Here is a 19,095-nt window from a genome sequence, read left to right on the forward strand (position 1 = left end):
TAGAGTGAAGGGTGCTCCAGTTATTCTGAACTCTTATGCTCCCATCCTTCTTCCCTCCTTTCCCTGCATACCATTTTTATGCCTGATCTGTTTTGCTCACTGACTCCTTGAGAACCCAGTGGAGTGTAGGAATAAAGAACCAGGAGCTCTGGAGCCAGACACTATGGGATCAAATTCTACCTTCACTTCTTATTAATTATGTGACTTGTTCAAAATTACTTAATTTTTCTATACCTCAGTTTTATATTTGGTAAAATGAATATAAGGATGATGAAGATACTTCATAGCATTGTTGGGAGAATGAAATAATGAGGATACATGAAGCATTTAGAGTGGCTTTTGGCTTATATTCAATGTTCAATTCATGTTAACTGTAATTAATAATGCTTTTGCATGACCCCATTAGACATTTGAGTTTGGTAATCCTTACTACCCCACATAAAGGACTTTATTTCTTAATTTGTTTATTCATTGTTCAACAGAATTCATCATAATCCCTTTTATATAGTGCTGGTTTGAAACTGTTGCATACCCAAGAAAAGCCATGTTCTTTGATCCCGATTCAGTATTGTTGAGTGAGATCTTTTTTATTATTTCCATGGAGATCTGACCACCCAATTGTGGGTGGAACCTTTTGATTAGGTGGTTTCCATGGAGATGCATTTCTGCCCATTTCCGTGGGTCACTTACTGGAGTCTTTTAAAAGGGAACTATTTTGGAAAAAGCTTCAGATGTAGAAAGAAAACACCCTTGGGGAAGCTGTTCCAAACCAGAAGCCAAAGGACCAGCAAATGCCAGCCACTTAACCATCCCAGCTGACAGAGGTGTTCCACGCCATCAGCCTTTCTTGAGTCAAGGTATTTTCCTCTGGATGCCTTATTAATAAATTTTTAAAAACCAACCCATTTCTGTTACATTGCATTTCCAGTAGCATTAACAAACCAAAACATATAATTGGTTATTTACATTTCATTTTCCTCTATTAGATTATATTCCCCAGAGTTCTGTATGTAGTAAGTTCTCCATGTGTGCTGATTGATTTGAACACATAAGAAACAAATAGTGACAGTTGTCTAGATTTATGGATGTAGGGTTTGTGTCTTTAGACATCTCAGTGAATATTGATAACAAATGTTTCCTGTGTTCTCATAGTGTTGATTTTGCCTCAACCTCTGCTTCTTTTGTTTTAGCCTAGGTTAGGGTGATACCCTCCTTATTTACAGATGGATTAGGAAAGATGTGGAGACTTGTTGACATCTTTGTGTGTGGATATTTTAAAAAGAGAGTGAATAGGAAATAGTATCATTTGTGTTGGGAAAAGATAATCAAGGATTTGTGTATTCTTGGGCTTATCTAGAACCTTTCTTCCACAGATGGAGATTAGATCCTGTAAAATTAGTTATCTCTTTTTGTTGGAGTTGCTTTTCCTATTTATCTTTTTTCCTTTCCTTTCCTCTCATTTTCCTTCTCTTCCATTATGCACAAATCTCTCTAGAGCACAATTTGCCAAGACTTGTATCAAGAGCTTATTTTTTAAATATAGGCTTTGGTCCAGCAATACACATATAAGAATTTGTGTCAAAAAATTAATCACATGTGACACAGATACAGAAATATTGCTGAAAGGATATTCATTGTGAGACTGCTTATTGTGCTGAACAACTGAAACTAATGGTTCACTAATAAGGAATTGGTTACGTAAATTGTTACAGCTATATAATGATGCTAGGGATCGAATAAAAAGGATAATATAGAAATATTTTTAACCACCGAAGTTAAAGTAGATTTTATAATCAGCATGTTCAGCATGATGGCTTACATTAAAAATATATGTATATATATGGAAAAAGAATGAAATATGACCCCCACCATAATAGCATACCAAAAAAAAAAAAGTGTTTTCAACGTCAAGACCAAAGACAAGAAATGGCTTATATATAATAAACTGAAATATTAACAGTGGTGTATTTAGCTAATGCAATTATGAGTGGCTGTATTTTGAAAGTTTCTAATGTGAATATGTATTACTTTGGTAGTAAAATAAAAGTATGTTTGTAAATGTGAGAATTTTTTTAACTTAACCATTTAACTTTATGTGCAAAATTTATTGTAAATAAATGTGATTTTATTTTGAGGTAAAGGTTACAAATAAAGTTCAGTTTTGGGAGAAATAGTTGAAATGGAAATTCTGTGTCACCCTTTGTTCTTCTTTGCATATGTTTAACAGTCCCTGGAGCCTGTAGAAATTTGTTAATATCTGTAATGGTCATTTAATCATTTTTGTCTTGTATTTATTCCCAGTTATAGCAGAAAGAAAAATATTTATTGTTTTTCTTTATATTTTTCACCTCCCAGAGATTTACTTTTGGTGACATTGACCAGTTCCAACAATGTATCATTCCTTATCTGAACCTAGACATCCTCTGCAGCCAGAAGAACAAGAAGTGGGCATTGACCCCTTGTCCAGTTATTCTGACAAGTCTAGAGGTGAGTTTTGTGTACAGATGTTTTCTGCTGGTACTGAGAAAGCTAGCAGAAGAGACTCTAGTTAGCTCTGACTGAGAGAATTATAAGTCTATAATTCTCTCAGTGAAGGTGAGTAGGGCAACTTTAAAAACATTTCTGTGGATGTGTGTAGAGCACTCTGACACTAATGAATACTACAAAAAGTCAACTTTCAATTATAGACAGAAACATTAGCCAAATGTTTAATATGCTGTCATTCTGTTTTAAGAATCACAAACCAAATGATGACTTCAACCTAAGAATGTTGAAACACAGCATGGCTGTTGTCAAAACATGTTTTAAAGAAGCCTAAGCTTTGGTGTTGGATTTGCAAGATACATCCCCTCCCACTTGCATCCCATCCCTGAAATTGACATTATTCCAGAATAAAAGATTCACCTCATTGATTTTTGTTTAATATCTGAAATATATCTCATACTTTAAAAATATCTATACATTGAAATAGTTATAAGAGGGTTTTTTTTTTTGGACATTAAAAGATAGACTATATCCAGGTCTGAAACACCCTATAAAATTTGTCAAATGGCTATGTATTAGAACTCTATTATATTCTCATTATTCATTTAATGATAGTAGTAGTAATATTTTCTTAGTTGAAAACAAGTTTGTGAGAATTTTTGAAGTCTTATCTGTAAGTAATTCACAAAATATTTCATAAAGTTAATTGAATCTATGATTAGTTATAATTTTTCATTCATAAAATGCATGTTATCAAGATTGTGAAATCTAAAAAATCATAAACGATTTAACATGTATTTTGTATGCTTTAAATGAAATATTTTTCTATCTATTTTGATGTAAAAGTCTGCCATTAACTCATGTTTGATGAATTTAAAAAAGAACTTGATTTCTACTAAACGTGGCTCCTGACTACATGGAGTATGCTTTTATTTTTAGTAAATCTTTAATACTTTTTGGCTCATATAGATACCATTGTTATTTTTATTGAAAAATAGAAGAATTTATCCTACAACTTATTTTTTATTTCTGTATTTGCTATTAACTAAAAAAGACTTTTAGTTGAAAGTTTTGATAATATGAATAAAATTTAGTGTCCGTTTCAATTATAGCATTTTTATATCTCAGTTGTAAGAATAATAACAGCTTTCCTAATAAAATATTTCCTCGTAAGTGTAATACCTGTGAAGAAGCACACATAATTAAATAAGTGAAATTATTTTGTAAGCAGTGCTTTTATAAGTGATTTAAAAGTGAGTGTTTGTTATAAGTATAAAAATACACGATTTTTATGTTTTTGGTTTTCATGTTTATTATACAGCAAAGTGGTTTGTTTTGTTTGTATGTGTAAGTATAAATTTTTCCTAGTCTATTTCATTAAAAATTGATTTTTTTAAACCTGGTTAAAAAAACATTTTAAATTAATTTTATCCTTTATTATTTGCAAGAATGAATAGTTACCTTTACTGAAAAGGCTTTTCGTTTATATCCTATCCTAACATTTCTGTGACATACAAAGTTATTAGCCCTGAATTGATGTTTAAAAGTGCCATTAATTCATTTACCCCAAATGTTCATTAACAATGTAAATGTATGCTGATGTTCTATGAGACAAGGAAGTGACTAATGACTCTTCCAACTAACAGCACTTAAAATGAATAGAAACTTTAGATAGCTAATCTTGAAGTAATCAAGACCCTCATTCAGCTTGGCATCTCTGTATGCTCTAAAACAGCTGTCAACTGTTAAAAATATATACAAAACACACATATAAGCACAGGAACACGCAGAAAGAAAGATATGTAAATATCGGTTTCTTCAAAGGCATAAAGGTCCCTGAAGGTAGTGTAGTGGGTTTTATGCATTGTATATGTAAATATTTTATATAAAGCATCATTTCATCTTTATGGATTAACTTTTTACAGAAAAATCTGTGTTGCATTTTAACCTGGTTGCCATATTTATTTGAAAAATCATTGCCTTTCTAGTGTGTTTGCTTTTTTGACATATCTTTCATGAGTTTTCTGTGGATTTAAAGCCTTTCACACATTTTTGTCACAACCTTTTGGGAATTTCTGGCTACTGAATAGCTTATTTCATAAGCAAACACTGGAGTCATTTGCCTTTGTAGAAGTCATGTGGTTACTTTTTAAATTTCTTGCTATATATTCCGTAAGTAAAAATAGGTATTATTTTGCAAATACAAATTTTAACTGCTGTAAATTTACAATAATCTTACATACTGAGAATTCTGTAAAGGATTAGCAAAAATAACGACATAAGAGGAATGGTAGAGAGAAAATGGCATATCACTGCTTATTTCAGTGGTGTCAGGCAGAGAAATTAACTATATGGTTGTATGCATATAAAATCTTAGTATTTTCCATCTCAGTTAAACTTTTGACTGCTTGATTTTCTGTTTCAAATAAAGTAGAAAATATGAAATTTTGATCAAAGGGAAATTAGCCATTGACAGTTGCCAGTAATTCAACTGAAACCATAAAAAAAAAAAAATAAAAATTTTTGTTGGAGTGTTCGTGTTATTCATTCTTAGCATGTAACTTTTTAATAATCAGTTAAAGGAGAAAGACAAGCAATTTATTTTAAATTGAAAATAACAAAATATCAATAGTAAGAGAAATATAATATTAATTAATATTGACATAATGACTTGTGATTATCACAAAGTTAGATTAGAATGTTGATTGTAATGAAAGAATAGTTTCCTCTATTAAGTCTCTTAAGCATAGTGGTACTTTTTAAAACAAGTATTAGAGATTTTTTGCTTCAATTTTATATGCCACTCACCTTGTTATTTACAGCTTTTATAGTAGTTATATAATGAATTATATTTGCCTTTTTAATATGATATCTAAGTTTCAGAGTTTTCTGTCTTAATGTCTAAAATATTTAGTACTTTAAAAACATCTGTGGGGTGGTGGGAAAACATAGCTGTCAAGTGAGATGCAGAATTTATTTAGTTCTCCAGGGTAGCTAGTAATTAGCCAGGAACTCTCTGGAACAACTGTTTGGGGGACTTCATTGACCAGACATACATTGTGCACCAATTTGGAATGGGTGGAATGGCTGAAATCCCAGATAGAACTGTAAGTCTCCAAAGCTATGGAGGCTGGCACCTCTTCCCCACTGACATCACAGGCTATCTTAGAGTTGGTTCCCCAAGGGAAGAAGAAGCCCTCTTTACTAGGTGCAAGGAAGGTAGCTCAGCCAAATTCCAATTGCAGAATTAATTAACAGATTCAGACTGCTGAATACAAGCTCTGAGCACAGAAAACCTGAAGTAAGCACAAAAAGAACCTGGAGGTTTTGCCCTGAGAGAAAGTGGTTGGGGCTAAAGGGGGACGCGAAGAAATTTGAGGTGGATGAGCTCAAAATACCGGTGAAGTTACTTTGTCTGCGAGACAAAGTAGTCAGTGTAGGAGATAATTACCTAAAGAGTGTATCTTCAGGTAATCTCTTAAAGACTACAAGGGAAGGTAGCTCAATCAAGCTCCAGCTGCAGTTTTTATCCCAGCAGAGAGGAGGCAGGCTAACAGGACAAAAAAATAATTTAAATTAAATTAAAAAGAATAAACATGGAGAATTTGGAAGTCAGTTGATTTCACAGTACTGGAAATAGAGCTAGACACCAATCCCGTTCTTGACAGGTGAACATTGGGGTCTGGAGACTTCCTAGGGAAAACGTATTTCTTTTCTTTTCTTTTTCCTCTTCTTTTCTAAACTGTTCTAAGTAGTATATTAGAGAACACTTCAGGCATTTTCTTTCTTTTGTCAGCAGCATCTAGGCAATGTCTGAGTTAAGATAGGTCTGAGAGACAAACTAATGAGTCAGATGGGGGAAATAATTTCATGAAGGTTATATCTTTCCCAAGAAAAGGGGTAGGAGGATGGTTGGGGCCCAGCTCAAGTGGTGGCCCCCTTTCAGAGAATTCAGGACCTAGGAGTAGAAAACAGAAACCACCTAACACTGCCTTCTACCTCAGCTTCTGTCTCTACCATGTCCTTGACAGGGAGAGCATGCTGAGAATTAAAGGTACTACATAACTTTATGCTGGTGGGGAGCTGCAGGCAGACAAGTGTACCTGCTGGGGAGGATAGGAAAAGCACTGAGTCAAGTGCAGACATAGGAAGTGTGACAACCTACTGTTTCTCACACTCAGGGAAACTTGATACCGATTACTCCCTTCTCCTGAGACCTGGATCTGTTTTTGGTTGGGGAAAATCTGATTGGGGTCATTCGTATCTGGGGAGACCCTTCTCAAAAAAGGTTCCGTATAGACAATAGAACTGGAACTGAAAAATTCTGTTCAGTTAAACAGAAGAAGTTGAACTGAATGCCAAAGAGAACAGATAGAGAACAAAAGCAACCAGTAAGAAAACCCTAGGTAAAAGAATGAAAATGACCTCCAGAATAAATTAAGAAAATCAAGTACCTAGACACCAGCAAAAAATTATGAGTCATACTGAAGATATGGCCCAGTCAAAGGAACAAACTAGCATTTTAAATGAGATACAGGAGTTGAAACAACTAATCAAGGATGTTTGAACAGACATGCAAAATCACATCAAAATTCAAATAAATGAGTTGAGGGACTATAGCAAAATAAATGAAGGATATAAAGAAGACATTGGGCAAACAACTCAAAAGCTTGAGAAAACAAATGGCAGAACTTATGGGAATGAAAGGTACAATAGATGAGATAAAAAACACATGAAGACATACAATAGCAGATTTGAAGAGGCAGAAGAAACAGAGGACAGGACATCTGAAGTCCTGTACATAAAAGAACAGATAAGGAACAGAATAGGGAAACATGAGCGAGGTTTCAGGGAGTTGAATGACAAACATGTAGTGTGTGGATATGCATATTATGGATGTCTGAGAAGGAAAAAGGGGCAGAAAGAATAATTGAGGAAATAATTGCTAAAATTTAGTCTCCTATGAAAGATATAAAATTCCAAATCTGAATAGACCTACTCCAGAACACTAATCTGATTGTTTGTTGTCAAAGACAGAGAATTCTGAAAGCAGCAAGAGAAAAGCAATCCATTACATACAAGGGAAGCTTGATAAGAGTATGTGCAGATTTCTTCAGCTGAAATCATGGAGGCAAGAAGGCAGGGATATGATATATTTAAGATACTGAAAGAGAAAACTGCCACGAAGAATTCCATATCTGACAAAACTGTCCTTCAAAAATGAGGGAGATGCCAGAGATCTGGGTTCGATTCCTGGAGCCTGCCCATCAAAAAAAAACAAACAACAAACGATGGCCGGGGAGTGTAGGGAGAGTTTAAAGTATCTTCATAGAAACAAACATTGAGTTTATTAACAAGAGACTTGCACTTCAAGAAGTACTAAAGGGGCCACTACAGACAGTTAGGGAAAGAGGAGAGAGAGGTTTAGATATAAGTGTAGAAATGAAAACTATCAGGAAGGTAAGACAGAATGAAGTCATGACACATGCAGGAGCATGGCTGAACCTTGAGAATTCTGTTTTCAGTGAAACTAGCCAGAAAGTTTGGGACAAATACCCTTTTGATTTAGTAATATGAACTAACATTAATGAGCAAACTTTGAGAATTAAAGTTGAGAACATAGGTTCTCAAGAGATAGAAAGAGGGTAGAGACTGGGCATTTGATGCTGAAGGAGTATAGAATGTTCAACAGGACTGACTGTATAGATCCAGAAATGGATATCACAATACTTTGTGGTGGTCACACAATATTGTAAATACACTGAACAAAGCTGAGGGTGAGTGTGGTTGAAAGAGAAATGCTAAGGACATGTATGACACCAGAAGAAAAGCTGGGAGATAAAGCCTGGGACTGTATAACTTAGCAAAACGTAGAGTGGACATTGATGGTGATTAAATGTACAAATATAAGAATGCTTTTACATGAGGGAAAACAAATGAATGTCAACAGTGCAAGATGTTGAAAATAGGATGGTATATGGAAACAAATACAGTCTATGCGAGGTAGTGTATAGTTAATAGTAACATTTTAATATATTTTCCCTTAAATGTAACAAAGGCAATATACCAAAGCTAAATGTCAGTAATGGGGAATATAAGGGATGGGTATCGAATTCTTAGTGTTGGTGTTGGTGTTTTTCCCTCTCATTTTATTTTTTTCTTCGTTTTTCTTTTCCTCCTTCTTCTTCTTTGTGGAATAAATAGAAATGTCCTCACAAGGACTATTGTGGTGAATGCATTTCTAAATGACTATACTGGGAACAATTGATTGTCTACTTTAGAGTAGATTATATGGTATGTGAATAAAACTGTTCAAAAAAATAGAAAGATACAAGTGCTGGAGAGAATGTGAAGAGAGGGATGTACTGTTCCTTATTCACTGTTGTAGAGAAGTAGAATGGTGCAGCCCATCTGAGGGCAGTGTGGTAGTTCCATAGGAGGTTAAGCATAGAATTACTGTTCGATCCTGCAACCTCTTATTAGGAATGTACTCGGAAGAACTGAAAGCAGGGACATGAATGGACATTTGCACATGGGTGTTTATGGCAGCAGTATTCACAATTTGCAATGGATGGAGGTGGCTTAAGGGTACATAGACTTATGAATCAATGGATGAACTGTGGTATTTACCTACAATGGAAAATGTGTGATGACAAGAAGAAATGAAGTTATGAGGCACCTTAGGTGAGTGAAATAAACCAGAAACAAAAAGACAAGCATTGTAATGCCTCATGAATACGGACCAACTATAATGTGCAAACTCTGAGAATTCAAGTAGAGAGTAAAGGCTATCAGTGGAAGGCTTATTGTAAAGATTCCTAGACTGTACGCTCTTACAGTAGCTACATATATTCTTAAGTTGTAACGATTTTTTCTAGATTCTGAGATGCTAAGCACTTTTTGTATAACTGGTTGTTCCCTGCAATGTTGACTACTTCTGAGACACCTGAGACTCAGAGCTAGAGTTCTGCAGCTCTGAAAGTCAACATTACTTCATACAGTGACTCTTGATTAAACTGAAAAAGAGATCAGACTTCAATTAGAGATACAAATGAAGCAGATCTTGTTAGGACTTAGGTAAATCAGAATAATGGGTAAAGGATGACATTGACTGTGTTTTAAAACTTCAGCTTCTGTATGAGACCAAAGGAAGAGATGGAACTCTTTGCACCAAAGGAACTTTTCTGTAGCACAATAATAATTTATATGTGGTCAGTTTATTCAAACATCAGAAATACATGGAACCTCAAATAGGGAGTGAGATCTTGGTTTGTCCAGGTTAGTGTGATACCCCAATATATCCCAGAGTATTTTGGGCAGAGAATAAAATACTACGTGCAAAGCCTCTTTGGGGGACTGGGGCAAAATTTGGGAATATTAAACTTTCCCACTTGGGAAATTCCAAATATTGTCACAAGCGTTGGGGACTACCAATTTAATAGACTGAGCCCTCTATCTTGGGGCTTGCCCTTATGAAAGTGATTCTTGTAAAGGAGAACCTATGACTACTTAAAATTATACCTGAGTTACCCCCCAAAGAACCTCTTTGATTGCTCAGATATGGTCTTTCTCTCTTGAAGCCAAGTCAGCAGGTACACTCACTGCCCTCCCCCTTTGTGGAACATCACTCCCAGATGTGCACATCTCCCTGGCAATGTGGGACATGACTTCCAGGGATCAGCCTGGACCCAACATTGTGGGATAGAGAAACCCTTCTTGACCAAAAGGGAGAACAGAAAGGGAATAAAATCAAGTTTCAGTAGCTAAAAGATTCAAATCAAGTTGAGAGGTCAGCCTGGACTTTACTCTTATGCATTGTATAGATAGCCGTTTTTAGTTTTCAGTGGATTAGAATAGCTAGAAGGAAATACCTGAAATTGTTGAGCTGTATTCCAGTAGCCTTTGATTCTTAAAGATGATTGTATAACTGTATAGCTTTTACAGTGTGAATGTGTGATTGTGATTACCTTGTGGCTGACACTCCCTTTATCCAGTGTATGGATAGATGAGTGAAAAATAAAGACAAAAAATAATATATAATGGGGGGGAATAAGGGGCATGGGGTATTTTGGCTGTTTTCACTTTTTTTTTTTTTTTTTTTTTTTTAAAGAGAGAGGGAGGAAGGGAAGGAAAGACAGAGAGAAGGAAGGAAGGATGGAAGGAAGGAAGGGAGGAAGAAAAGGAAACATCTTTAAACATTTTCTTGTTTTATTGTATTTTGTTTGTTTGTTTGTTTTTTACATGGGCTGGGGCCGGGAATCGAACCGAGGTCCTCCGGCATGGCAGGCAAGCACTTTGCCCGCTGAGCCACCGCGGCCCGCCCCTGTTTTCACTTTTATCCTTATATATATTTTGGGGGAGTAATGAAATGTTCAAAAATTGTGGTGATGTGTGCATAGTATGTGATGGTACTGTGAGCCATTGATTGATTATACCCTTTGCATTATTATATGGTATGTGAATATATTTCAATAAAATTGCATTAAAAATGCAGTTCATTCAGATTCCCACCCACATTATTGCCTCATCTAGTTTTATTTTTGTACCAGATTTTCCTTTCTTTCCATTATAAAATCATAGGGTTTTAGGATTATGTGCCAGATTGAAAGGATGTATATACCCTAGAAAAGCCATGCTTTAATGCTAATCCCATTGTATAAATCCAGCCGTTTCTTCTAATCCCTATTCAATACTGAATGTTTGAATCTGTAATTAGATCATCTCCCTGGAGATGTGACTCAATCAAGAGTGGTTGTTAAGCTGGATTAGGTGAAACGTGTCTCCACCCATTCGGGTGGGTCTTGTTTAGTTTACTGGAATCCTGTAAAAGAGGAAACATTTTGGAGAAAGCTGGAGATTCGCAGAGAGCGGAGAACTGCACAGCACCACAAAGCAGAGAGTCCACCAGCCAGCAAGTTTTGGAAATGAAGAAGGGAAATGCCTCCCGGGGAGCTGGAGAGGAAGCTAGCAGATGATGCTGTGTTCACCATGTGCCCTTCAAGCAGAGGGAGAAACCCTGACTGTGTACTTTACATGCCTTTCCACTTGAGAGAATCCCTGAACTTCATTGCCCTTCTTGAACCAAGGTATATTTCCCTGGATGCCTTAGATTGGACATTTCTCTAGACTTGTTGTAATTGGGACATTTTTTTGACCTTAGAACTGTAAACTAGCAACTTATTAAATGCCCCATTTTAAAAGCCATTCTGTTTCTGGTATTTTGCATTCTGGGAGCTATTAAACTAGAACAAATTAGAAGGAAATTTCCTGGCAGAGAGATTGGTAATACTGAAATGAGTTCACTGAATTTGATGCAATAAAATACTTTTTCCACACTATGGTCTACAGTGTAGTTTTCTGTGTAATAGGGGTAGATTTTGATTTGACTGAAGAATAGATTTGCTCTTCCCAAAGACTGGATCTGACCAAAGTATAGTATGCTTTCTTAGGTGTGGTAGTTAGGTTCAGGTGTCAGCTTGGCCAGGTGAAGGTGCCTAGTTTTGTTGCTGTGAACATGAGCTGATGGCATGTGAAGCTCATGTGTTGCTGATTACATCTGCTGTAAGCTAGGGTTAGTATCTGCTGCAGTGAATGATGTTTGATTTAATTGACTGGCTGCTTAAATGAGAGAGCTCAATGCAGCACAGCCCAAGCAGCTCAGCGTATTTCATCTCAGCCCTCACAGCTCAGCCTAGACCTTTGGAGATGTAGAAAGGAATCACCCATTCCTTTGTTCAGTGGTGGCATGCTTTTCACAATGCTTCTTAATAGCCTGAAATATTATACATTTTATCTTAAATATACCTTTCTAAGATATTTTCTAAATTTCCAAGAAAACTATTCTGTTGTCTTTTACCACATTAATTAGCCTTATGTAATTATTTAATAAACGTATTAATTCAAAGGATTGTTTATTTTTAGCCAATAAATTAGTTCAGTGCACTCATTAGTGCCATATAATAATTTTTAAATTTTTATCTATAAGAATTTTGATACTTGCTAGCTTAAAGTGTCTTTTTATCAAAAATGTTTCTAGATATCAAGGAGAATAGAGGTTTAGTAGATGGAAAACTGTAAGTAAAGGTATAATGACATCAAGGAATATGGCAGCTTTATTGTATGTAAAGATTTATTGTCGAATGAGAGTAATCTGGAAGTTCTTAAATCGACATTAACAAGGAAGAAATATGGATGGTTTTAAAGGATATTTCTTTAAAAATAGGTTTTGTTGAGTGTTATGATAATAGGTAGGTGTTACATCAGAGAGCAATTTGGAAATGAGAGAATTCTGATTCTAAGGCTGTGAGTTAGAGATCTAGGAGTCATCCTCCAGAAATGTCAGTTATATGACAGGAAAAAAAAGAGAAAAAGGAAAGCTGAGGATTGATTTATAGAAACTCCCCATGATTAGAATTGTATGGAGGAAGCAGTACTTAACAAAGTATTGGAGAAATAGTCAAAGTAGGGGAAAGATAGAGTGCCAAAATTTTAGAAGCCATGGATACCAGAGCTTCCAGATGGTTCAAAGTGAACAGTATTTCAAAGACTGCATAGTTTAAAGAGAATATAAAAGGAAAAAAACATATATGATTTGGTGATGGGAAGAGTATTGATAATCTAAATTTAATGGTTAAGCCATTTTCAGGATATCATTAACTCACAAGTGGATGGAAGAGAGCCTCAAATCTGATTTGGAATTAACATTAAAATATGGCAGTTAATTAGCAGTAATAAACATTAAATGATGAGAAAGTTCAACTTACTCTTTAATAAAATATGTATTTTATGTATTTGTGCTTTTCCAAGTGAATTGATTTAGTAAATTAAACATTTTAAAGGTAATAATGAAACTTGATAAAATCTATAACCTTGAAATAATTTTTTTTTAAAGATTCCTGTTCTCAGTTCTGATCATTTTAAAATTAGTTGTTCATTTCTTATTAATTGAATTTGGGTTTTAGTTTTCTTTCAAAAATCTGTCTTTGGCTTCGCAATTACCTTTACTTGTTTGAAGAGATAGACTCCTTGAGAGTTACTTGAAAGTTGAAGTTTGTATAAAGAGTCCCTGAGCCACCTTGTGGCTATGCGTGGATATTATTCATTTTCCCATGTCCTAGAAGAAAAGATGTCCTCACCTTTGGCCCTGGTGCCAGGCAGAAAAATAGTAAGTTGGTCACAGCCCTCACTTTGGGCAAAGTTTGTCTGCAAAGCAGTAGCTATGCCTCAATGTATTTTTTCTTTTCTCTTTTTTTTATAAGCTGTAAATTTACAGAAAATTATGTGTAAAGTACATAGTCCAAAATACAGAGTTCCTAAATACTCACTATTATTAACAATTTTTGAAAGAGCATTTTTATAATCGTACTATTATTATAGCCTGTGGTTTACATTAGGGTTCACGATTTGTATTGTATGGTCTGTGGTTTCTTTTCCTCTTCTTTTAATTTTTATTCTAGTAACATATATACAACGTAAAATTTCCCCTTTTAACCACATTCCAATATGTAATTCAGAGCTGTTAGTTACATTCATAATGTTATACTACCATCCATTATCAAAACTTTCCTATCATTTTAAATAGAAACTCTGTATATTTTAAAGCTCACCCCCTGTCCCCTACCCTCATCCCAGCCCCTTGTACCCTGTGTTCTAGATTCTGATTCTTTGAGTTTGCTTATTTTAATTATTTCCTATCAATGAGATGATACAATATTTGTCCTATTGTGTCTGGCTCATTTCATGCTACATGACGACTTCAAAGTTCACTTGAATATTTACACTTTTTCTTGTAACCTAAGTAAGTTTACAAGACACAACAAGTCCTGTTATGTAGGTTTCTTTTTAGGTGATTTTTAGGTGATTTTCAGGATTCATGTGTTCCAATAATCTTATTGAATATTAAGGAAAGAATAGTCAATTTACTGACTGAGTTTCATTCTGTATGTATTTGTTGATGTTCATATATATTTTAGCTTATTTTAACAGTTTGGAAGTTATATACGTAATTCATGGTAAAATGAGACATCTGGGTTTGTTTTTGTATTTGTATTATTTTATATCTTCTCCAAATTAAACAATAAATGCAGGCTTTTTTCCGTAATTGGTCTCTGACATTGTTCCATTTTTATAAGTTGTCTTTACCAAAAGCTTTAGGAATTTTCTTTGCCTTGTCATTATATCAATAATTTAAACTCAAATGTATTTTTTTCTTGTAGTCTGTGAGAATTGAAAAATAAATCAGTTTGTCATCACTGTATGGGAAGGATGGAATTCTTATTAATCTAACAAATGCTTTGAAATAAGACATCTTTTTTTCATGCAATATTTGCATTCTCTTCTAGAGTTTGACTGTCCTGCTTCTTGAGGTCTTTCTGAGAAGGAATCCCACATGAGAATATAGGAAGGCATTAGGGAAGAAACTTTATATTAGCTTCAAGCTGTACTATTTTCACATTTTAAGAAAATCTGAGTATTTTAATTGGAATAAATTAAGAAGATAATAATTCATAAAATTGTAATATCTCAAGTTTTTTACTTTGTCATTTTCTTTTATTTTATCTCCAGAATTAAAAATACGATTTTTTTTAATGATCTGATATTCTATGACTTGATGATTACTGTATTCCCATAAATTATGGTGATTGTTTTGTCTTCTCTGAATTTACAAATATTTTAAATTTCAGTTGGGGGAAAATAACTCATTAGCTTTGGTTTATCAACAGGTAAGTACCAAGAATTTACCTTTTCTTACTCAAGTCAGATATGAGCCAATGTGTGAGCCAAATTTTTTATATTGTGGGAATATATGTACTTAAATTTATTTGTTCTTCTCCTCCTTCTTGCACCTTTTTTTCTTCTTCCAAATGCCAGGAGACTTCGGTGCGCTTTGACATTCTAGCATTTCTGTTAACTCAAAAAAATTTTTTTAATGTTTTTATTGATAAAACTTAGCATACAAACATTCTTAGCATACAAACGTTCCATACATGGTATATAATCAGTGGCTCACAATATCATCACATAGTTTTGTTTTATCACCATGATCATTTTTTTGAACATTTGGATCACTCCAGAAAAAGAAAGAAAAAATTCATACATAACATACCCCTTACCCCTCCCTCTCATTGACCACTAGCATTTCCATCTACCCAATTTATTTTAACCTTTGCTACCCCTACTATTTGTTTTTTTATCTGTATTTTTTACTCATCTGTCCATACCGTAGATAAAAGGAATATCAAATACAAGTTTTTCACAGTCTTGCAGTCACTTTATAAAAGCTATATCATTGTACAATCATCTTCAAGAAGCAAGGCTACTGAAACGCAGCTCTTTAGTTTCAGGTACCTCCCTCTAGCCATCCCAATACACCAGAAACTAAAAAGGGGATATCTATATAATGCATAAGAATAACCTCCAGGATAACCTCTCAACTCTGTTTGAAATCTCTTGGTCACTGACACTTTATTTTGTCTCATTTCTCTCTTCCCCCTTTTGGTCAAGAAGATTTTTTCAGTCCCTTGATTCTGGGTCCTGTCTCATCCCAGAATTTCTGTCACACGTTGCCAGAGAGATTTACACCCCTGGAGTCATGTCTCATGTAGAGGGGGAGGGCAATGAGTTCACTTGCCATGTCAGCTGAGAGAGTGAAACCACATCCGAGCAACAAAAGAAGCTCTCTGGAAGAGACTCTTAGAACTAATTATGAGTAGGCTTAGCAGGAATAAGTTTCATGGGGGTGAACCCCAAGATCGAGGGCTTGGCCTATTGATTTGGTTATCCCCATTGTAAGAATATTAGTAATTCTCAAATGAGGAAGTTAAATATTTCCCCCTCTCTTCCCATTTCCCCAAGGGGACTTTGCAAATACCTCTTTATTTACTGTCCATATCACTCTGGGATTTATCGAGGAATCATACTGTGTTAGTTAGATTCAGTTGTCAACTTGGCCAGGTGAGCATACCTAATCTTGTTGCTGCGGACATAAGCCAAAGGTACGTGAACCTCATCTGTTGCCAATTACATCTGCAGCCGGCTAGGAGGCGTGTCTGCTGCAGTGAGTGACATTTGACTTAATTGGCTGGTGCTTAAATGAGAGAATGCAATGTATCCCAGCCTAAGCAGCTCGGCGTTCCTCATCTCAGCACTAGCAGCTCAGCCCAGGCCTTTGGAGATGCAGAAAGAAGTCAACCCGGGGAAAGTTGTTGGAACCCAGGGGCCTGGAAAGAAGACCAGCAGAGACCATCCTGTGCCTTCCACATAAGAAAGAACCTCAGTGGAAAGTTAGCTGCCTTTCCTGTGAAGAACCAACAAAATAAATCCCCTTTTATTAAAAGCCAATCCTTCTCTGGTGTGTTGCATTCCAGCAGCTAGCAAACTAGAACACATACTAACTTGGACAAACCAACCACATACCCTATTCAAAATTCCATGTGCTTATGGCATTCAACAAAACTGACCATACAAGTTAAATTAGGAAATGCACTACCCAAAATATAAATTTTGCACCAAATAAATATCTCTCCCTTTAGTCTCACACAGAAGTTCAAGTTTTAAAATATGGATATCATCCTTTATCCAGTCTTCTGATATACCTTAGTTCTATTAATATTAGCTTCATTCATATTTCTACTCAATGTCTGATCACTCTTTCAACTTTTTAAACAGTTCCTGTATGGGGTACTGCTGACTTTCATAGGTTCAGACCTCTAACTCTTGAGTCTCAGGTGTCACATAAATACCCGAAGTTTCTGGGAAAGACCATGCTATACATACACCTCAGAATCTCAGAGTTTAGAATTAACAGTTAAACCTCCTGAACGTATGTGGATGCTGTAAGAGCTTACAATCTGGGACCCTTTACAGTATGCCCCAACCTGATTACTCATGCTCTCACATGCCTCAATCATATGGACTAACTATAGTATAAAAATTCAGTGTTTAGTGAAAATTTGAATAAAATATGACTAATTTCAACCAAACTTAGTGCACTGCTGTGAATTTGAACATTTAATTGCACTTGTGAATAGGTCTGTTTTGTGGAACAGATAGATTTTCAGTAGATATGTTGGTATAATGGTTAAGAAATCTTTTTGATACTTGATAACTGACTAGAAATCGTGAAATTCTCTTAATTTAATCATATAGCATAAGGGGTACAGGCCACACCTAATGTTCATTCATTCACACCTATTTATTGACTATCTAGTCTCTGGGGATAAAATGGTGAACAAGTGAACCAGGTATTTTCTCTCGTGGAATTTGCATTTTAGCTTGAGAGAGCTAGATAATAAGATACAAAAATGTATAAAATAAAAAAAATCTGAAAATGCAAAATACTAGGCAAAGGAATTAAACTAAGATGATGTTATAAGTGTTGAGTAATTGGGTGAACAGTTTATATGAGATTGTTAGGAAGTTCTGTCTGAGCAGGTGTTATTTAAGCTAGATCTGAATGGCAGAAAAGAATGAGCAAGGCATACAGAATAATGTGTGTGCAGTGCTGGGGTGAATCTCTGAGAGAGAGAGACAGAGAGAGACAAACAGAGGGACACACACAGAGAGGAATACTAGTCCAGACCATGGGAAAACTTAATACAAAGGAGGTCCCTAGAATAGAAATAGGCTTGTCTCATTCAGGGGACTGAAGGAAGGTCACCGTCTCTGGGGCGTATTGTGGGTAAATGGGAATGGCACATGATATGGTTGGACTAGTAGGCAGGGGCCACATCATTAGGACTTCTCAAGTCATATAGGTTTGATTCTAAAGATTGAGAATTATTTAACAGTCTGTATTTTTACCTCTGTTTAACTGTAAATTTTTTCTCAAGATTCGGGATCATATCTTTTTAATATATATCTTTATAATGATGCTAAGCTAATATATATGCTAAGCTAATAATATATAATATATATACTAATATATATCTTTATAATGATGTAATACCTAATTTATTATCTTGAATGTAGTATTTTTTTTAATTTGTTTTTATGTTGCAGTCCTATATAATAATTTTTATTTTTCAGTTCTCAACATTTTAACTATTTAATGCTGAAATAATTATGGCTTAATTTGAGATAAAAGAATACCCTAAAATTAACCATGTATAAAGCTTAGTTGTTTCCATATGGTCTATTTCTAGTAAAATAGTAATAGCATATACAGCTTAGTGAGACCTTTTTGTTTGAACCATTGTGTCTATGTGTGCGTGCCTTTTATATGGGGTTTGGGGGTGGGGTGGGGCATATAATCATTATTTTCCCTGTGCTGATGTAATGGAGAATTCTGTCCTCTAGGATGTATTAGAACAATGTATTTAATACTCTTCAATTTAATTTGCTCGTATCAAAATTAATACAATTAGGGTCACTTGAAATGAAACTATTAACAAATTGAGTAATTTACTTTAACAGTGTCAATGTGTTCTCACAATTATGTTTGCTTTAATTAGTGTACAAGCTATTATTTAATAGCATACTTCACATAGAAAAATGTAATAATGCATTCTTGGCTCCTTATAAAAGAGAGGAAAACTTTTAATGGACTGAGTGATTTTGTAGACAAGCTGATCTATGTAAACTGATAGAGGAAAAAGCACAAAGGCAGAAAGC

General features: G+C 34.9%; 1 protein-coding gene across 1 annotated transcript in view; it reads left to right on the forward strand.

The window, feature by feature from the left end:
- TBC1D5 (TBC1 domain family member 5) overlaps positions 1–19,095 on the forward strand; it is a 741,161-nt gene that overhangs the window by 290,277 nt on the left and 431,789 nt on the right. The window contains exon 4 of the mRNA XM_077130039.1: positions 2,356–2,487. Coding sequence (XP_076986154.1) covers positions 2,391–2,487 — 97 coding nt within the window. The 5' untranslated portion in view covers positions 2,356–2,390. The remainder of the gene's footprint in view (positions 1–2,355; positions 2,488–19,095) is intronic.

This window comes from Tamandua tetradactyla, chromosome 15 (genome assembly GCF_023851605.1).
Source record: "Tamandua tetradactyla isolate mTamTet1 chromosome 15, mTamTet1.pri, whole genome shotgun sequence".
NCBI lineage: Eukaryota > Metazoa > Chordata > Mammalia > Pilosa > Myrmecophagidae > Tamandua > Tamandua tetradactyla.